Raw genomic sequence first — 15,307 nt, 5'->3', positions numbered from 1 at the left:
CTCCAAAGAGAACTAGAAAATGTACCAGACAAAAACCACAATAGGGAAACCCAAGACAAAGTCATAAGGAGTCATTTTTCTAGACTAGGTTGATTTAGGAAGACAGAGATCTGGAGACACTGGGGACTGTAGCCAGGAGCCCATGTAGAGTACTTTAAGCACTGAGGGAAAGAATATAATCAATGGCAAGAGAAGATTCTAGACCTATAACAGGTCACTCCTCTCCCCATTCCCAACACCCAAAAGCCCCTTGATGAGAACAAGTGCTAGCTGGCAGCTGTTCTAAATCCAGTTCTATGTTAGAGATTCAAGGCAAGCTGATGAAAAGACCTGTCCATTGGTATTCTTAGATAAAGAAGCCTTGTGCAATGTACTGAGAAAGAACTAAATCCAGAAACAAGCAGCAGTGATGGTGTTCTGAAGCTTGCAGAAGAATAACCAACGTGCAGTCAAAGGTCCAAGAGGAACCTGAAGTTTTGTCACTGAACCAGCAGAATTTAGCTGAGTGACGGTAGCAAAGTCCAATAAGCATTCTAGTGTTTCTAAGACCTATACCCAGCTCAGGAAATAGGGCTCAGATCAAGAGCACAGCAATCAGATAGTAACTTGGGACAGACCAATTTGGGAGTGTTGAAAGCTTTTATATTCCTAGTTTGTCCCTGACAGCCTAGAACAACACAGCATTCATTATTCCAAGAAAGAAATGGGATCAGTCCAGACCTTCCTTCTAGAAATACACAGGACCCAACACTATCATTGAGTCTAAAATCAGAAAATAGGCTGTGAAAATGAATGAGCAAATTAAAAAGAATTACACCCTCAAAAACTATTATGATAGAGATACTCAAGACACAAACCCAGAAGAACTGAATGACCCCAAAACATACAAAGCAAGCCTCAAAGAAAAACATAAGATGGGAACAGATTCAACTGAATTCCTGAAAGAGATGAATAACAAGTTTATTGGGTTTTTTTTGTCAATGATGGAGATTATTAGAAGAAAAAAGAATTGGAAAAAGAACGAACACTTAGATAGAAGGGATACAAAACCTTGCCCTCTAAAAATGTGAATAGACCAAATAGAAGCCTTGAAACAATAAGAAAGACTAAAATAAAAGTCAAAATGCTGAAGAGCTAGAAGAAAATGTAATAGATCATAGCAAAAACCACTGACCTGGAAAACGAATCAAGGAGAAAAGTCTGCGATGTGACCACCATGAAAGTCTATTCATAGCTCAAAAAATCTTAAGAAAAATGCCCAAGGTTCTTTTTCTCCCTACTTAATATTTCATTTTCCCCAATTACATGAAAAGATAGTTAATTGGTTTTGTTTTGTTTTTTTAACATTCATTGTTTTGGGAGCTTTTTAATTTAATTTTTAAGAAGTTTTTTCTCAGTAATCTTTATTTTTCCAACTATATGTAAAGATAGTTTTCAACATTCATGTTTGTAAAACTTTTGTGTTCTAAATTTTTTTGTATCTCTCCTTACTTTCTCCTTCCATAAGAGAGCAAGCAATCTGATATAGGATATACATGTACAATACTTTTAAACATATTTCCATATTTGTCTTATTGTGAAAGAAAAAATAGAACAAAATGGAAAAAACACAAGAAGGAAAAAGCAAACAAAAAAAAAAGATAAAAATAATATGCTTCGATCCACATTCAGTCTCCATAGTTCTCTCCATCCCAAATTTATTGGAATTGTCTTGGATCACTCTATTGGTGAGAAGAGCTAAGTGTATCATTGTTGATCATCCCATAAACTTGCTGTTTACTATGTACAATGTTTTCCTGTTTCTGCTCATTTTTCTCAACATTAATTCATGTAAATCTTTAAAAGTTTTTCTGAAATCTAACTGCTCATCATTTCTTAGAATACAATATTCCATTGCTTTCATGTACCACAATTTTTTCAACCATTCTCCAATTTTCATTTTTTGCTCCTACAAGAAAAGGTCCTTAAAAATATTTTCATAGGAGTAGGTGCTTTTCCCCTTTTTATGATTTCTTTGGGATAGATACCTAATAGTGCTGTTGCTGCATCAAAGGATATATACACAACTTGATTGCCCTTTGGGCATAGTTCCAAATTGCTCTCCAGAATGGTTGGATCAGTTCATAGCTCTACCATCAACAAAGTATTAGTATCTTAGTTTTCTAATATTCCTCTCACATCATTATCTTCTGTCATCTTAGCCAATCTCAGAGGTGTGTAGTGGTACCTAAGAGTTGTTTTAATTTGCATTTCTCTATTCAATAATAATTTAGAGCATTTTTTCATGTGAGTAGAAAAAGTTTTAATTTCTTCATCTCAAAATTGACTGTTTTTATCCTTTGACCATTTATTTATCTATTAGCTTCTCATTGTTTTTTATAGAACATAATATTTCTTTACCTCTAGGTACCATAACATATTCAGCCATTCTCCAGCTGATGGACATCCACTCATTTTCCAGTTCCTTGCCACTAAAAGAGTTGCTACTAATATTTTTTGTACATTTAAATCCTTTTCCCTCTTTTATGATCTCTTTGGTATACAGACCCAATAGTGGCACTGTTGGATCAAAGGGTATGCAGTTTGATAGCCCTTTGGGCATAGTTTCAAATTGCTCTCCAGAATGGTTAGGTCACAACTCTACCAACAATGTATTAGTGTTCCAGTTTTTCTCACATCCCTGCTAACATCTTTTCTGGTCATCTTAGTCAATCTTACAGATGTGAGGTGATACCTCAGAGTTGTTTTAATTTGTGTTTCTCTAATAGTGATTTAGAGCATTTTTCATGACTTAAATGGCTTTAATTTCTTCATCTGAAAATTGTTCATATACTTTGGCCACTTACCAATTGGGGAATGACTTGTGGTCTTATAAAGTTGACTCAGTTCTCTATATATTTTGTTTTTTTTTTTTTTTTGGCCGAGACAATTGGGGATAAGTGACTTGCCCAGGGTCACACAGGTAGGAAGTATTGTGTCCGAGTCAGATTTGAACTTGGGTCCTCCTGACTTAAGGGCTGGTGCTCTATTCACTGTTGCCACCTAGCTGCCCCCTCTATATATTTTAGAAATGAGGTATTTCAACAACAAAATTATACGATGATCAATTCTGATAGATGTGTCTCTCTTCAACAATGAGATGATTCAAACTAGTTCCAATTGTTTAGTAATGAAGAGAGTCAGCTACACCCAGGGAGAGAACTATGGGAAATGAGTGTGGACAACATAGCTCTTTCCCACTCTTTTTATTATTGTTTGCTTGTATTTTTATTTTCCTTCTCAGATTTTTTTCCTTTCTTTCTAGATCTGATTTTTCTTGTGCAGCAAGATAACTATATAAATATGTATACATATATTGGATTTAACATACACTTTTAACACATTTAACATGTATTGGACTACCTGCTGTCTAGGAGAGGGGGTGGGGAAGAGGAGGGGAAAAGTTGGAACAAAAGATTTTGCAAGGATCAGTGTTGAAAAATTACCCATGCATATGTTTTGTCAATAAAAAGCTATAATTAAAAAGAAGAAGAAAAAAATGAAGCCTTTATAAAAAACAGTGGCTCTAAGAATTATTTCCCAGTTTTCTGCTTCCCTTCTAGTCTTGGTATCATAGTTTTTGTAGGTGCAAAAGCCTTTTTAACTTAATGTAGTAAAAACTATCCATTTTGCATTTCATCATGTTCTCTATCTTTTGTTTGGTCATAAATTCTTTTCTGTAGAGCCCACAGGTAAATTATTCCTTGCTCTCCTAATTTGCTTATGGTATATACATTCTTTATTGTCTAAGTTATATTCCTGCTTTGATCTTAGCTTGGTAGGAGATATCAATCTATACCTAATTCCTGCCATACTGTTTTCTGGTTTTCGTAGCAATTTTTGTAAATAGTGAGTTCTTATCTCAGAAGCTAGAATCTTTGGGGTTATCAAACAGTGGATTACTATAGTCAGTTTCTACCATGTCTTGTGTCTTGTGTACCTAATCCATTCCATTGTTCCACCAATCTATTTCTTAGTACTAAATAGTTTTGATGACTGCTGTTTTATTATTAGTTTATTTTTAGATCTGGTTCATTGAGTCCACCTTCCTTTGCTTTTTTTTTTTTTTTTTTTTCCAATTAATCCCTTTGATCTTTTCTTTCAGAGAATTTTGTTTTTGGTTTTTTTAATTCTATGAAATTAATATTTTTTAATAAAATTTTTGGCAATTGAATTGCTTTGAGTAAGTAAATTAATTTAAGTAGAATTGGCATTTTTATTAGACTAGCTAGGCCATCCATGACCAATTGATATTTTTCTAGATGTTTAGATCTACTTTTACTTGTATGAAGTGTTTAATAATTATATTCATATAGTTCCCGGGTTTGTCTTGGCAGGTATAATTATTTTTAGTGTAATTTCTTTTTCTATGTCTTGAAGCTGGTCTTTGTTGGTAACATAGAAATGCTGGGAATATTTATTTTATATCCTGCAACTTTGCTAAAGCTGTTGTTTCAAGAAGTTTTTAGTTGATTCTCTAGAATTGTCTAAATATAACGTCATTATCTGCAAACAGTGATAGTATTCTAACTCCTTTAGTTTCTTTTTCATGTCTTATTGCTTAAGCTAACATTTCTACTACTATATTGAATAATAATGATGATAATGGAATCCTTCTTCCCCTCTCCCATCCTATTTGAAATACTTCTAGTTTATCTCCATTACTTGCTGATGGTTTCAGATAGATACTACTTAAAATTTTAAGGAAAGCTCCATATATTCCTATAGTTTCTAGTATTTTTAATAGAAATGAGTCTATGTTTTGTCAGTATAAGGAAATGTCCATAATTTGGGAATGACGAAACAATTATGGAATATACATATGATAGAATATTATTCTATACTAAGGAAATGATTAAGAAAAGTTTCAGAAAAACCTGGTGAAACTTATATGAACTTAAACAGAGTGACATAAACAGAACCAGGAGGACAGTTTATACAGTGAGAGCAGTATGGTACAGACAGATAACTTTGGAAGAATTAAGAACTCTCATCTGTATAATTTCCCTCCGTTATTCCAGAGGAGTAATGATGAGATTTGACAGTAAAGGACTTAAATGAAACTCTCATTCTCACACACACACACACACACACACACACACACCCTCTTTCTTTCCCCTCTCTCCCCTTTCCCCATAAAAGCTAATGTAGATATTTGTTTCCTTCTCCATGTTTGTGACAGTATTTTTTTTTCTTTTATTCTAAAATCCAAAAGGAAGGTTGGAGTGGGAGGGTAAGAACAGATTTTTTTTATTAATTAAAACTTCTATTATTTATTTTTTTATTTAGATAATATAAAATTATGTAATAAAAATATTTATATTTTAAAATATAATTAACAAAAAACTAAACTTGTTAGAGTTCTTACAAGGTGCTAAGTTAGTTACCTAATTTAGCATGGTACTAAACAGTTCTCTAGCTCACTCATGTATTTAGTACTCATTAGAGTTCTACAAGATTCACAAGTCAGAGAGGAGTCCAGGAGATTCACAAGTCAGAAGCCCCCACAATCCCTCTCTCGGAGGAGGAGTCAACCTTTGAGTTCACATCTCTAAAAGAGCATAGAAAAAGACAAGCCCACTCGGAGCACTCTGGGAGATTGAGAAGCCAGGATTCAGTTGGGCAGAACGAAGGAAGACAGAGAAGTGGTGGCAGGCTGTCCTGTAATAGGCCGCTAAGAAAGCTAACTGAGCTATTTTGGAAGAGACAATAAAGGACTGGACTTTAATAACTCTTTAGTTGCATTTGGAGGTGATTATTACACTGAACTGAAACTAAGGCTGCCTCCAGAAGCTCCCCAAGAAACCTGCTCCCAGAGAATGATTATATTTTAGAGAGAAGAACATTACAAAAACTGTGTAACCTTTTTTGGTGGGGGAGGGGAGATGATGTAAAATATAAAAAGCCATGGAAACAATAGGAACGAACCTTTCTAGTTGGGCCAGTGGAAAAAGATTAGGACCCCAGTTCTATATACTTGTAAAAACATGCAGGGAACTTTAAAAGACAATTTTGAAGCTTTACAACATTTACTCTTATTTGTTATTTTTATCCCTCTTCCTTTATTGGTGTTGCTATAGTAAAAAAAAAACCTTTGGAAAAATCTCAAAAAAGTCTTAGTTCTTGCTTTTCATATTAGTGAAAAGAATCTGCAATATGGGGAGTGGGGTACCCGGCAGAGAAGAGTTGGAGAAGGATAGAAACATTTGTAAGCAATAGGTTACAATGAAGCTGGGGAGCCATGTCCAGAAGCTGGAGAAAATATATCCAAAGATATCCTGGCTTCCAAATACTTTTGTTTTTCCCCATGTATGTTGCTGCCCTTATACTTAACTTATATACTAAACTTAAAGAACTAGGAGTACTTATGCCTTTCAGGTGGAATCTTAGTACCTTGAAGGCAGGAACTTGTCATTTATTTTACATCAGTCACCAGAATTAGGTGCCTAGTAGAGCTTACTGAATGCTTATTGACTAATTTTACAGGAAATGGGAGGAATTCTTGGGAGAGATTGTTGGGAGACCAATTTAAAGCTTTAACTTTACAACTTATTGTGTGATAGGTTTTGTCATACTGTATATTTTAAGTGTATTGTATGCGATGGTTTTTTTTTTTTTTTAATAACTCAGAGCTCAGTGTAAAATTTTCTGTGGAAAGTTAATATTTTTAATTTTTAAGCAAGTTTGGAATTTCTTTAGTTAGTTTTTAGATTCATACTGCATTTTGATGCTGGGTATATTTAAAGTACAGATTTTCACATGTCTAAATATTTAAAATACCACAAATGAAAAACCCCAAATACCACAAATGAAAAAGATAGTTTCTGGGTAATTAAGAATCAATTTATTAATTTGCCAGCAATCAATAAATTGGTGGTGAGTGGTTTCAGTAAACAAAGACAAATCCATGGAGAGTCTGAAAATCTTTAATGTTTTTTAAAAGGGAATGTCCCTCACAAGGGAAAATCAACTCTGATTGGTAGACATTTAAATGAGAAGGTAGGCTAGAAATCGTTATCTCCTCCTGCTGAGAATATGGCTTGATCATGAAAACTTCCAGCAGTCTGGACAAGAGAATCCATCTCCATCTTGATCATTCTTGTTGATTTTCTCCTTCATGGGCTGGATCACTCTAAAGTCTATTAGATGGGTTCTTTTCCCTTTTTAATAGAGGATAAGAGTTCTTTTCCCCAGGGCAAGTACTCACCCAGACTGGATTCTTTTTATACCAGGGCTTCTTAAATTTTTTTTTTCACTCATGATCCTGTTAGCCTGAGAAATTTTTATGCCACGCAGTTTATGGGTGGCAAATAAAAATCAAATATTTACTGAAAATAATTCATAAGTTTTGTGGCCTCCACATTTAATTACCATGGGTCACCACTTACAGTTTAAGAAACTTTGCTCTTAACCAGAGTTAAGTTAGCTAGGTAGGGGCTTGCTCAAGATTTGAAGAGCATGTTTCTTGAGGGGTAGGACAGTCTTATCAATCAGTCATGCTATTAGAGACAAGCATTTTAGAGGAGCTGGGCCTCAAGTTGGGAAATAAGGGAGAAAAACATGAATCTCAATTTAATGATTGGGTTTTTTTTTTAAATTAAGACTTTATTTTCAAAACATGCATTTGTAATATTCTCTAAAGTATAAAGTTCTCTGGGAGCAGGTTTCTTGGGGAGTTTCTGGGGGCAGCCTTCATTTCAGTTCAGTAAATCACCCCAAATGCAGCCAGGAGTTAAAGACCAAATCCTTTATTGTTTCCTTTTAAGTCTTGTCTCCTTCCTGGGGCCCAGTTAGCTTTCTTAGAGGACTATTTCTCTCCTTGGTTCTGGGAGCTCCTACTGATAGTTTTTTGCCTCTGCCAGCTTCTACCTCTAGCTTCCTCCAAATGAGCTTCTAGTGGGCTTCTGTCTCTAGCTCCCTCTGCATCCAAATGTGTGTGCTTCAGTCTTCAGCCAGCACAAAGGTAGGAGATGGAATGAATTTATCTTCTTCTCTGAGACCTTCTAGTGGGCTTGTGTGTCTGGCCCTAAGAGCTTCTTGCTTATATGCTGTACACACTGAGTATACACCAATCATTACATCACTAGGAAACCATTATTTGTTGTAGGATTAAATCAATGCTAAACTAGATTTAATCACTGTCTCCTCAATTCCACTTACTTAGCACCTTGTAAGAATCCTAACATCGCACGGATAATTTTTCATTATTCATGTGTTCCAAAAACCTTGGTGTTCCAATTTTTTTCCCTCTTCTATCCATCCCCTCCTCTATATGGCAAGTAATTCAATATATATTAAACACGTACAATTCTTCTATACATATTTCTACATTTATCATGCTGTACAAGAAAAATCAGATAAAAAAGAGAAAGAAAACAAAATACAACCAAACAACAACAAAAAGAGTGAGAATGTTAGGTTGTGATCCAAATTCATTTCTCACATTCCCTTCTCCGGGTGTAGATGGCTCTCTTCATCACAAGATCATTGGAACTAGCTTCAATCATCTCACTGTAAAAAAGAGCTATGCCCATCATAATGTATCATTTATAATTTTGTTGTTGCCTTGTACAATAAAAGGTTTAGCATCAGTTCATGTAAGTCTCTCCAGGCCTCTCTGAAATCATCCTGCTGGTTGTTTCTTACAGAACAATAACATTCTGTAGCATTCATATACCATAATTTATTCAACCATTCTCCAACTGGTGGGCATCCAGTCAGTTTGCAGTTCCTTGCCACCAAAAAAAGGACTGCAATAAATATTTTTGTATATGTATTTCTTTCCCTCCTTTATGATCTCTTTGGGATACAGGCCCAGTAGAAACACTGCTGGATCAAAGGGTATGCACAGTTTGACAACTCTTTGGACATAGGTCCAAATTGCTCTCCAGTATGGTTGAATCAGTTCACAGTTCCACCAACATTGTATTAGTGTCCCAGTTTTCCCATATCCCCTCCAACATTCATTGTTATCTTTTCCTATCATCTTAAGTCAATCTGAGAGATGTGTAGTGCTACCTCAGAGTTGTCTTAATTTGCATTTTTTTTGATCAATAGTGATTTAGAACATCTTTTCACGTGACCAGAAATGGTTTCAATTTCTTCATCTGAAAATTGTCTGTTCATACCCTTTGACCATTTATCAATTGGAGAATGACTTAAATTCTTATAAATTTGAGTCAATTTTCTTTATGTTTTAGAAATGAGGCCTTTATCAGAATTTTTTCCAGTTTATTGCTTCCCTTCAAATCTTGTCTGCATTGGTTTTGTTTGTTAAAAAAAAAAACTTTTTAACTTAATTCCAATCAAAATTATGATTATTGGTTTTTAATATAATAGTAGAACAATTTATTTTAGGAAATTGGTGCTTTTTATTTTTATTTTTAAAAATTGGCAATTTCCAATATTCTCTTGAAATAAGTTTAAGCTTTCCTAAATGAGGAAATAAAACTTCATAAATGTGAGTTGATTACATTAATATTACAAATTTCCTCTAACTAAATCAGTGTTTTCCTTTTGTACTTTTAGATTTGTTTGTCATAAGGTAATATTTAAATCTGGGTTTGGTATATATCAGTTTAAGTAATTGATTATATTGCTTTTTAAAAATCTTTTTTGTTATTATGAGCACAAATATCTACTAATGCAAACATTGAAGTATTCAAAAGATAGAAAAAGACTGAATCTTCATTATATGTAGCTTATTTTCCCCCCTTCCTCCCATATTATACTAATTTAACACCGTGTTTCTAATACTATCTTTCTTGTCTGAGTCTCCTTCTAGACTTCTGCCTAAAAATAAATGTTTTATTGGTGCTCCCCTTCTCTTTCTATTTAAAAGTATCATCATATTCCTTTAGTCTCCTTTCCCACCCACCTTCCACAGTCCCCCTTAAAAACATATTACAAATTTTTCCTTGTAATGAAAGTTTTTGTCAAACAAAACAAATCTATACTTTGTCCCTATTTGAAAATATGTGTTGCATTCTATACCTTTTGTACATTACCTCTTTCTTAAGAGGTGGGAAGCATAAATCAGTTTTTGAAGTGGAATTAATTATTCATTGCACTGATAGAATTCTTTTTTTCTTTTCTTTTTTTTTTTTTTTTAAATTTAATAGCCTTTTATTTACAGGTTATACGTATGGGTAACTTTACAGCATTAACAATTGCCAAACCTCTTGTTCCAATTTTTCATCTCTTCCCTCCACCCCCTCCCCCAGATGGCAGGATGACCAGTAGATGTTAAATATATTAAAATATAAATTAGATACACAATAAGTATACATGACCAAACCATACATGACCAGCAACTTTGCTAAAGTTGTAGATTATTTCTTTTTTTTTTTCTTTCTTTTTTTTTTATTTTTATTTAATAGCCTTTTATTAACAGGATTTATACATGGGTAACTTTACAGCATTAACAATTGCCAAATCTCTTGTTCCAATTTTTCACCTCTTACCCCCCCCCCCCTCCCTTAGATGGCAGGATGACCAGTAGATGTTAAATATATTAAAATATAACTTAGATACAAAATAAGTATACATGACCAAAACATTATTTTGCTGTACAAAAAGAATCAGACTCTGAATTATTGTACAATTAGCTTGTGAAGGAAATCAAAAATGCATGTGTGCATAAATATAGGGATTGTGAATTTAATGTAATGGTTTTTAGTCATCTCCCAGAGTTATTTTTCTGGGCATAGCTAGCTCAGTTCATTACTGATCCATTAGAAATGATTTGGTTGATCTTGTAGATTATTTCTAATAACTTTTTAGTAGAATCTCTGGGGTTCTCTAAGTATACCATCATATCATCAGCAAAGAGTGATGATTTGGTTTCCTCGTTGCCTATTCTTATTCCTTTAATCTCTTTCTCAGTTCTTATTGCCAAAGCTAGCATTTCTAATACAATATTAAATAGTAATGGTGATAGTGGGCAACCTTGTTTCACTCCTGATCTTATTGGGAATGGTTGCAGTTTGTCCCCATTACATATGATGCTTACTGATGGTTTTAAATAGATGCTGCTGATTATTTTAAGAAAAAGTCCATTTATTCCTATACTCTCAAGTGTTTTTAATAGGAATGGATGTTGGATTTTATTAAATGCTTTTTCTGCATCTATTGAGATGATCATATGGTTTTTGTTAATTTGGTTATTAATATGGCCAATTATATTGATAGTTTTCCTAATATTGAACCAGCCCTGCATTCCTGGTATAAATCCTACTTGATTGTGGTGTATTATCCTGGGGATGATTTTCTGTAGTCTTTTTGCTAATATCTTATTTAAGATTTTTAGCGTCAGTATTCATTAGGGAGATTGGTCTATAATTTTGTTTCTCTGTTTTCAACCTACCTGGTTTAGGTATCAGTACCATGTCTGTGTCATAAAAGGAATTTGGTAGGACTTTTTCATTCCCTATTTTTTCAAATAGTTTATAAAGCATTGGGGCTAATTATTCTTTAAATGTTTGGTAGAATTCACATGTAAATCCATCTAGTCCTGGGGATTTTTTTTTTAGGGAGTTGATTAATAACCTGTTCTATTTCTTTTTCTGAAATGGGACTATTTAAGCATTTACTTCCTCCTCTGTTAATCTGGGAAGCCTATATTTTTGGAGATAGTCATCTATTTTCCTTAGGTTATCAAATTTATTGGCATAAATAAAGCATAAAGTTGGGCAAAGTAACCCCTTATTTCTTTAAAATGTGTTTCCTATAAACAACATATTGTAGGATTCTGGCTTTTGAGCCAGTCTGCTATCTGCCTCCACTTTATGGGAGCGTTTATCCCATTCACATTTAGGGTTAAAATTACTAATTCTGTATTTCCTGCCATCCTTATATCCCCAGAGTATGCTTTTCTTTTTCTTGCCCTTCTTCCCCCCTTTCCTAGTATTAAACTGTGTCATGCAGCTCTCCCTCTTTATGATCCCTCCCTCCTCCCTTTGAAATCCCTTCTCCTTTCTTGTACCCTTCCCTTTTTACTCTTTTTCCTTTTCCCTTTTCCTCTCCCATTTTTTAATGAGGTGAGAGAATATTCTCTGTAAAACAAATATGTTAATTATTTCCTCTTTGAGCCAACTCTGAAGAGAGTATGATTCACACAATGTTCCTCCCCCTCTCTAAGTTCCCTCAGATATGATAGGTTTCTTTTGCCTCATCGTCACATGTAGTTTTTCTCTTTTTCTCTCCCCTTTTTCCTTTTTCTAACACTATCCCCTTTCCATTTCTACTTCCCTTTTTAAATGTTATATCAGTAAAATCAAATTATAGATGTGGTTTTTATGTATATCCACAACAGAAATACAGTTCGCACGAGTTCCTTTTACCTTTTTCTACTTCTCTTGAATCCTGTCCTTGGAGATCAAATTTTTTAAGTCTGGTTTTTTCCTTAGAAACAAATGGAATTCCTCTGTTTCATTAAATGTCCATCTTCTTCCATGGGAAAAAATGCTCAGTTTAGCTGGGTAGTTTATTTTTGGCTGCCTGTTGGTCATTTTTTACAGAACCGATAATATTCCATAACATTCATATACCACAATTTATTCAGCCATTCTCCAATTGATGGATATCTACTCAGTTTCCAGTTTCTGGTTACTACAAAGAGACCTGCCACAAACATTTTTGCACATGTGGATCCCTTTCCCAGTAACACTGCTGGGTCAAAGGGTATGCACAGTTTGATAACTTTTTGAGCATACTTCCAAATTGTTCTCCATAGCAGTTGGACTGGTTCAGAACTCCACCATCAATGTATCAGTGTCCCTTTTTTCCCACATCCTCTCTAACATATAAAATGCCTGGAGTTAGGAAGACCTAAGTTCGAATTTGGATTCACTTACTAATCGTAAGTGGGCAAATTATCACTATGGGCAAATTACTTACTACTGTTTGCTTCCATTTCTTCATTTGAAAATGAGTCAGAAGGAAATGGCAAACTAGTTTCTTTGCCAAGAAAACCCCAAATAGGTTCACAAAGAATTGAATATTTAAATATATGGGCTCACATATGACTGAAGTTTGAGAATTAGCTAGCAGTATTCAAAGAGGGTCATTACAATTTGAACATTTTATCTATAAAGTTATAGAAAGGGAAGGTGGGGGAGATATGCTGAGAAAATTTGAGATTCATTGAGTATTTTTTTTTTTTTTTTTTGCAAGATAATTGAGGTTAAGTGACTTTCTATGGTTACACAGCTAGGAAGTGTTGTGTCTGAAGTCAAATTTGAACTCAAGTCCTACTGACTGCAGGGCCATGCTCTATCCACCAGCTATCCCTCATCAAATATTTTGTAAAACATAATTGAAGATGCTACTAATCCACTAAGATCGCAGTTCCTTGTTTTTAGTAGTGATTCAGTAATATTTATTTTTAATATGGGGAAAAACAGTAGACTTAGAATTAGAAATACCTGGCCTTTTTTTCACCTACCTAATACTTACAGGATTATGATTCATAATCTTCTATAACACGCTTCAATTTCATCATGTTAAATGGGGATTGTTTTTGTTCTACATATCTCATAGAATTGTTGTGAAGAAAGTGTACTTATTATACATAACTTTATATAAATTATCATCATTAGAGTAAATAGGGTTTTAAAATCTTTAATCTTTTTCTGAGATACTGATTTCTCTTTTATGAAATAATCTTAATGATCTTAATTTTTATTTTCTAGATGTAAAAAAAGATTGGTCAGATCATGCCTTATGGTGGGAAAAGAAAAGGACTTGGCTACTTAAGACTCATTGGACCTTGGATAAGTATGGTATACAAGCTGATGCTAAGCTTCAGTTCACTCCTCAGCACAAATTGCTTCGCTTACAACTCCCAAACATGAAGTATGTGAAGGTGAAAGTGAATTTCTCTGATAGAGTGTTCAAAGCTGTTTCTGACATCTGTAAGACTTTTAGTAAGTATCACTCAATTTCTTTGTTTAAAATGCCCTAATATTAGTATTCTGTATTTATCTGCCAAGTGTTATTTAGCTGATGTCCTTTTTAATGGAGAAGTATCATGGAATAGGAAATAGAAAGCCAATAAAGACTGAGTTCAAGTCTTTCCTTTCACAATTGAATGGTTGTTTGACTAAAGGGAGGTCATTTAACTTTTCAGTGATTCAGATTACTCTCTGAGACTTAGTTTTAGACAGTGAATAGACATGAAGTCATGAGTCTGGATCTCGGGAGAAATATACTTTTTCTAGGTGTTGGATTTTGACCTATTCCTTTATTTCTTTATTGTCATGTAAAATAAATGATTATTGAAGGAGGGTGAAAAGTCAAGGAATGTAGTATGAATTTCATTAAACTGTGGTGCAAAGAATTATGGGCTTGGAAGCAAAAGTCCTCTGTTCAAGTGTGTCAGCTGTGACTTTAGGTAAGTTATTTAACTTCCTTGAGCTTCAGTTTCCTTGAATTTTCTAAATAAATGTTTTTGTTGATGTATTTTGCATTTTAATATTATCATAGTTTCCCCTAGCATTCATGAGTCGTCTCCTTCCAAGAGAATCATCTCATATAATAAACAACATTAAAACTATAAAAGAAAAGAGGGGGGGGGGAATCATCATTAATTGATTAGTATATATTAAAGAAAAAAGCCCGATAATCTGTATCACACTTGTGTACCTCTTCTGCAAAGTGGTGGAGTAGGAATGTCTAATCATATCTCTTTTGAATTGGATTTTTTTGCAGATTTCACTTTTGGTTTAAATGTTTATGTGTGTTATGGTCATTGTGTATATTATTTTATTAGACTCTGCTTCATTGTATCAGTTTATGTAAATGTCAAAATGCTTTTCTGAATTTATCACATTTGCTATTTCTTATACAGTAATATTCCATTACAGTCATGTATCACAGTAATTTATCTGTTGCCTGATCAAAAGGTATCACTTTGTTTCCTATTCTTTGCTCAAAAAAAGTTCTGCTATAAATATTTAATGTTTATGGGAATTTATTCTTATCAATGGTCATTTTGGAAAACAAGTTTGGAATTATTCAGAATGGTTTTACTGATTCACAGCTCCAATAACAGTATATTAGTGTGCTTATTTTCCCACAATCAGTTCAGCTTTGACTATTGTGACTTTTGTCATGTATGTCACTTTGCAGTTTCTAAAGTGAAAAATCTGGGTTATTTTTGACTTGAATTTCTCTTACTATTAGTGATTTGGAGCATTCTTTTCTTTTCTTTTTTTTTAATCAGTAGTATTTTGTTTTTTCAAATACATATATGGATAGTTTTCAGCAT

The 15,307-nt window shown here is 33.7% G+C and overlaps 1 protein-coding gene across 4 annotated transcripts in view; it reads left to right on the top strand.

Annotated features, from left to right (window-relative positions):
• The window catches only part of FERMT2 (fermitin family member 2), a 95,655-nt gene that overhangs the window by 10,729 nt on the left and 69,619 nt on the right, over window positions 1-15,307 (top strand). For all 4 annotated transcript variants that reach the window (XM_012549293.3, XM_003756419.4, XM_031952841.1 and 1 more), the window contains exon 3: window positions 13,731-13,964. In XM_012549293.3, the coding sequence (XP_012404747.1) occupies window positions 13,731-13,964 (234 nt within the window). The remainder of the gene's footprint in view (window positions 1-13,730; window positions 13,965-15,307) is intronic.

Source organism: Sarcophilus harrisii, chromosome 2 (genome assembly GCF_902635505.1).
Source record: "Sarcophilus harrisii chromosome 2, mSarHar1.11, whole genome shotgun sequence".
Taxonomy (NCBI): Eukaryota; Metazoa; Chordata; class Mammalia; order Dasyuromorphia; family Dasyuridae; genus Sarcophilus; species Sarcophilus harrisii.
The sequence above is the reverse complement of the archived record's forward strand: the minus strand, read 5'-3'. Positions and strand labels throughout refer to the sequence as shown.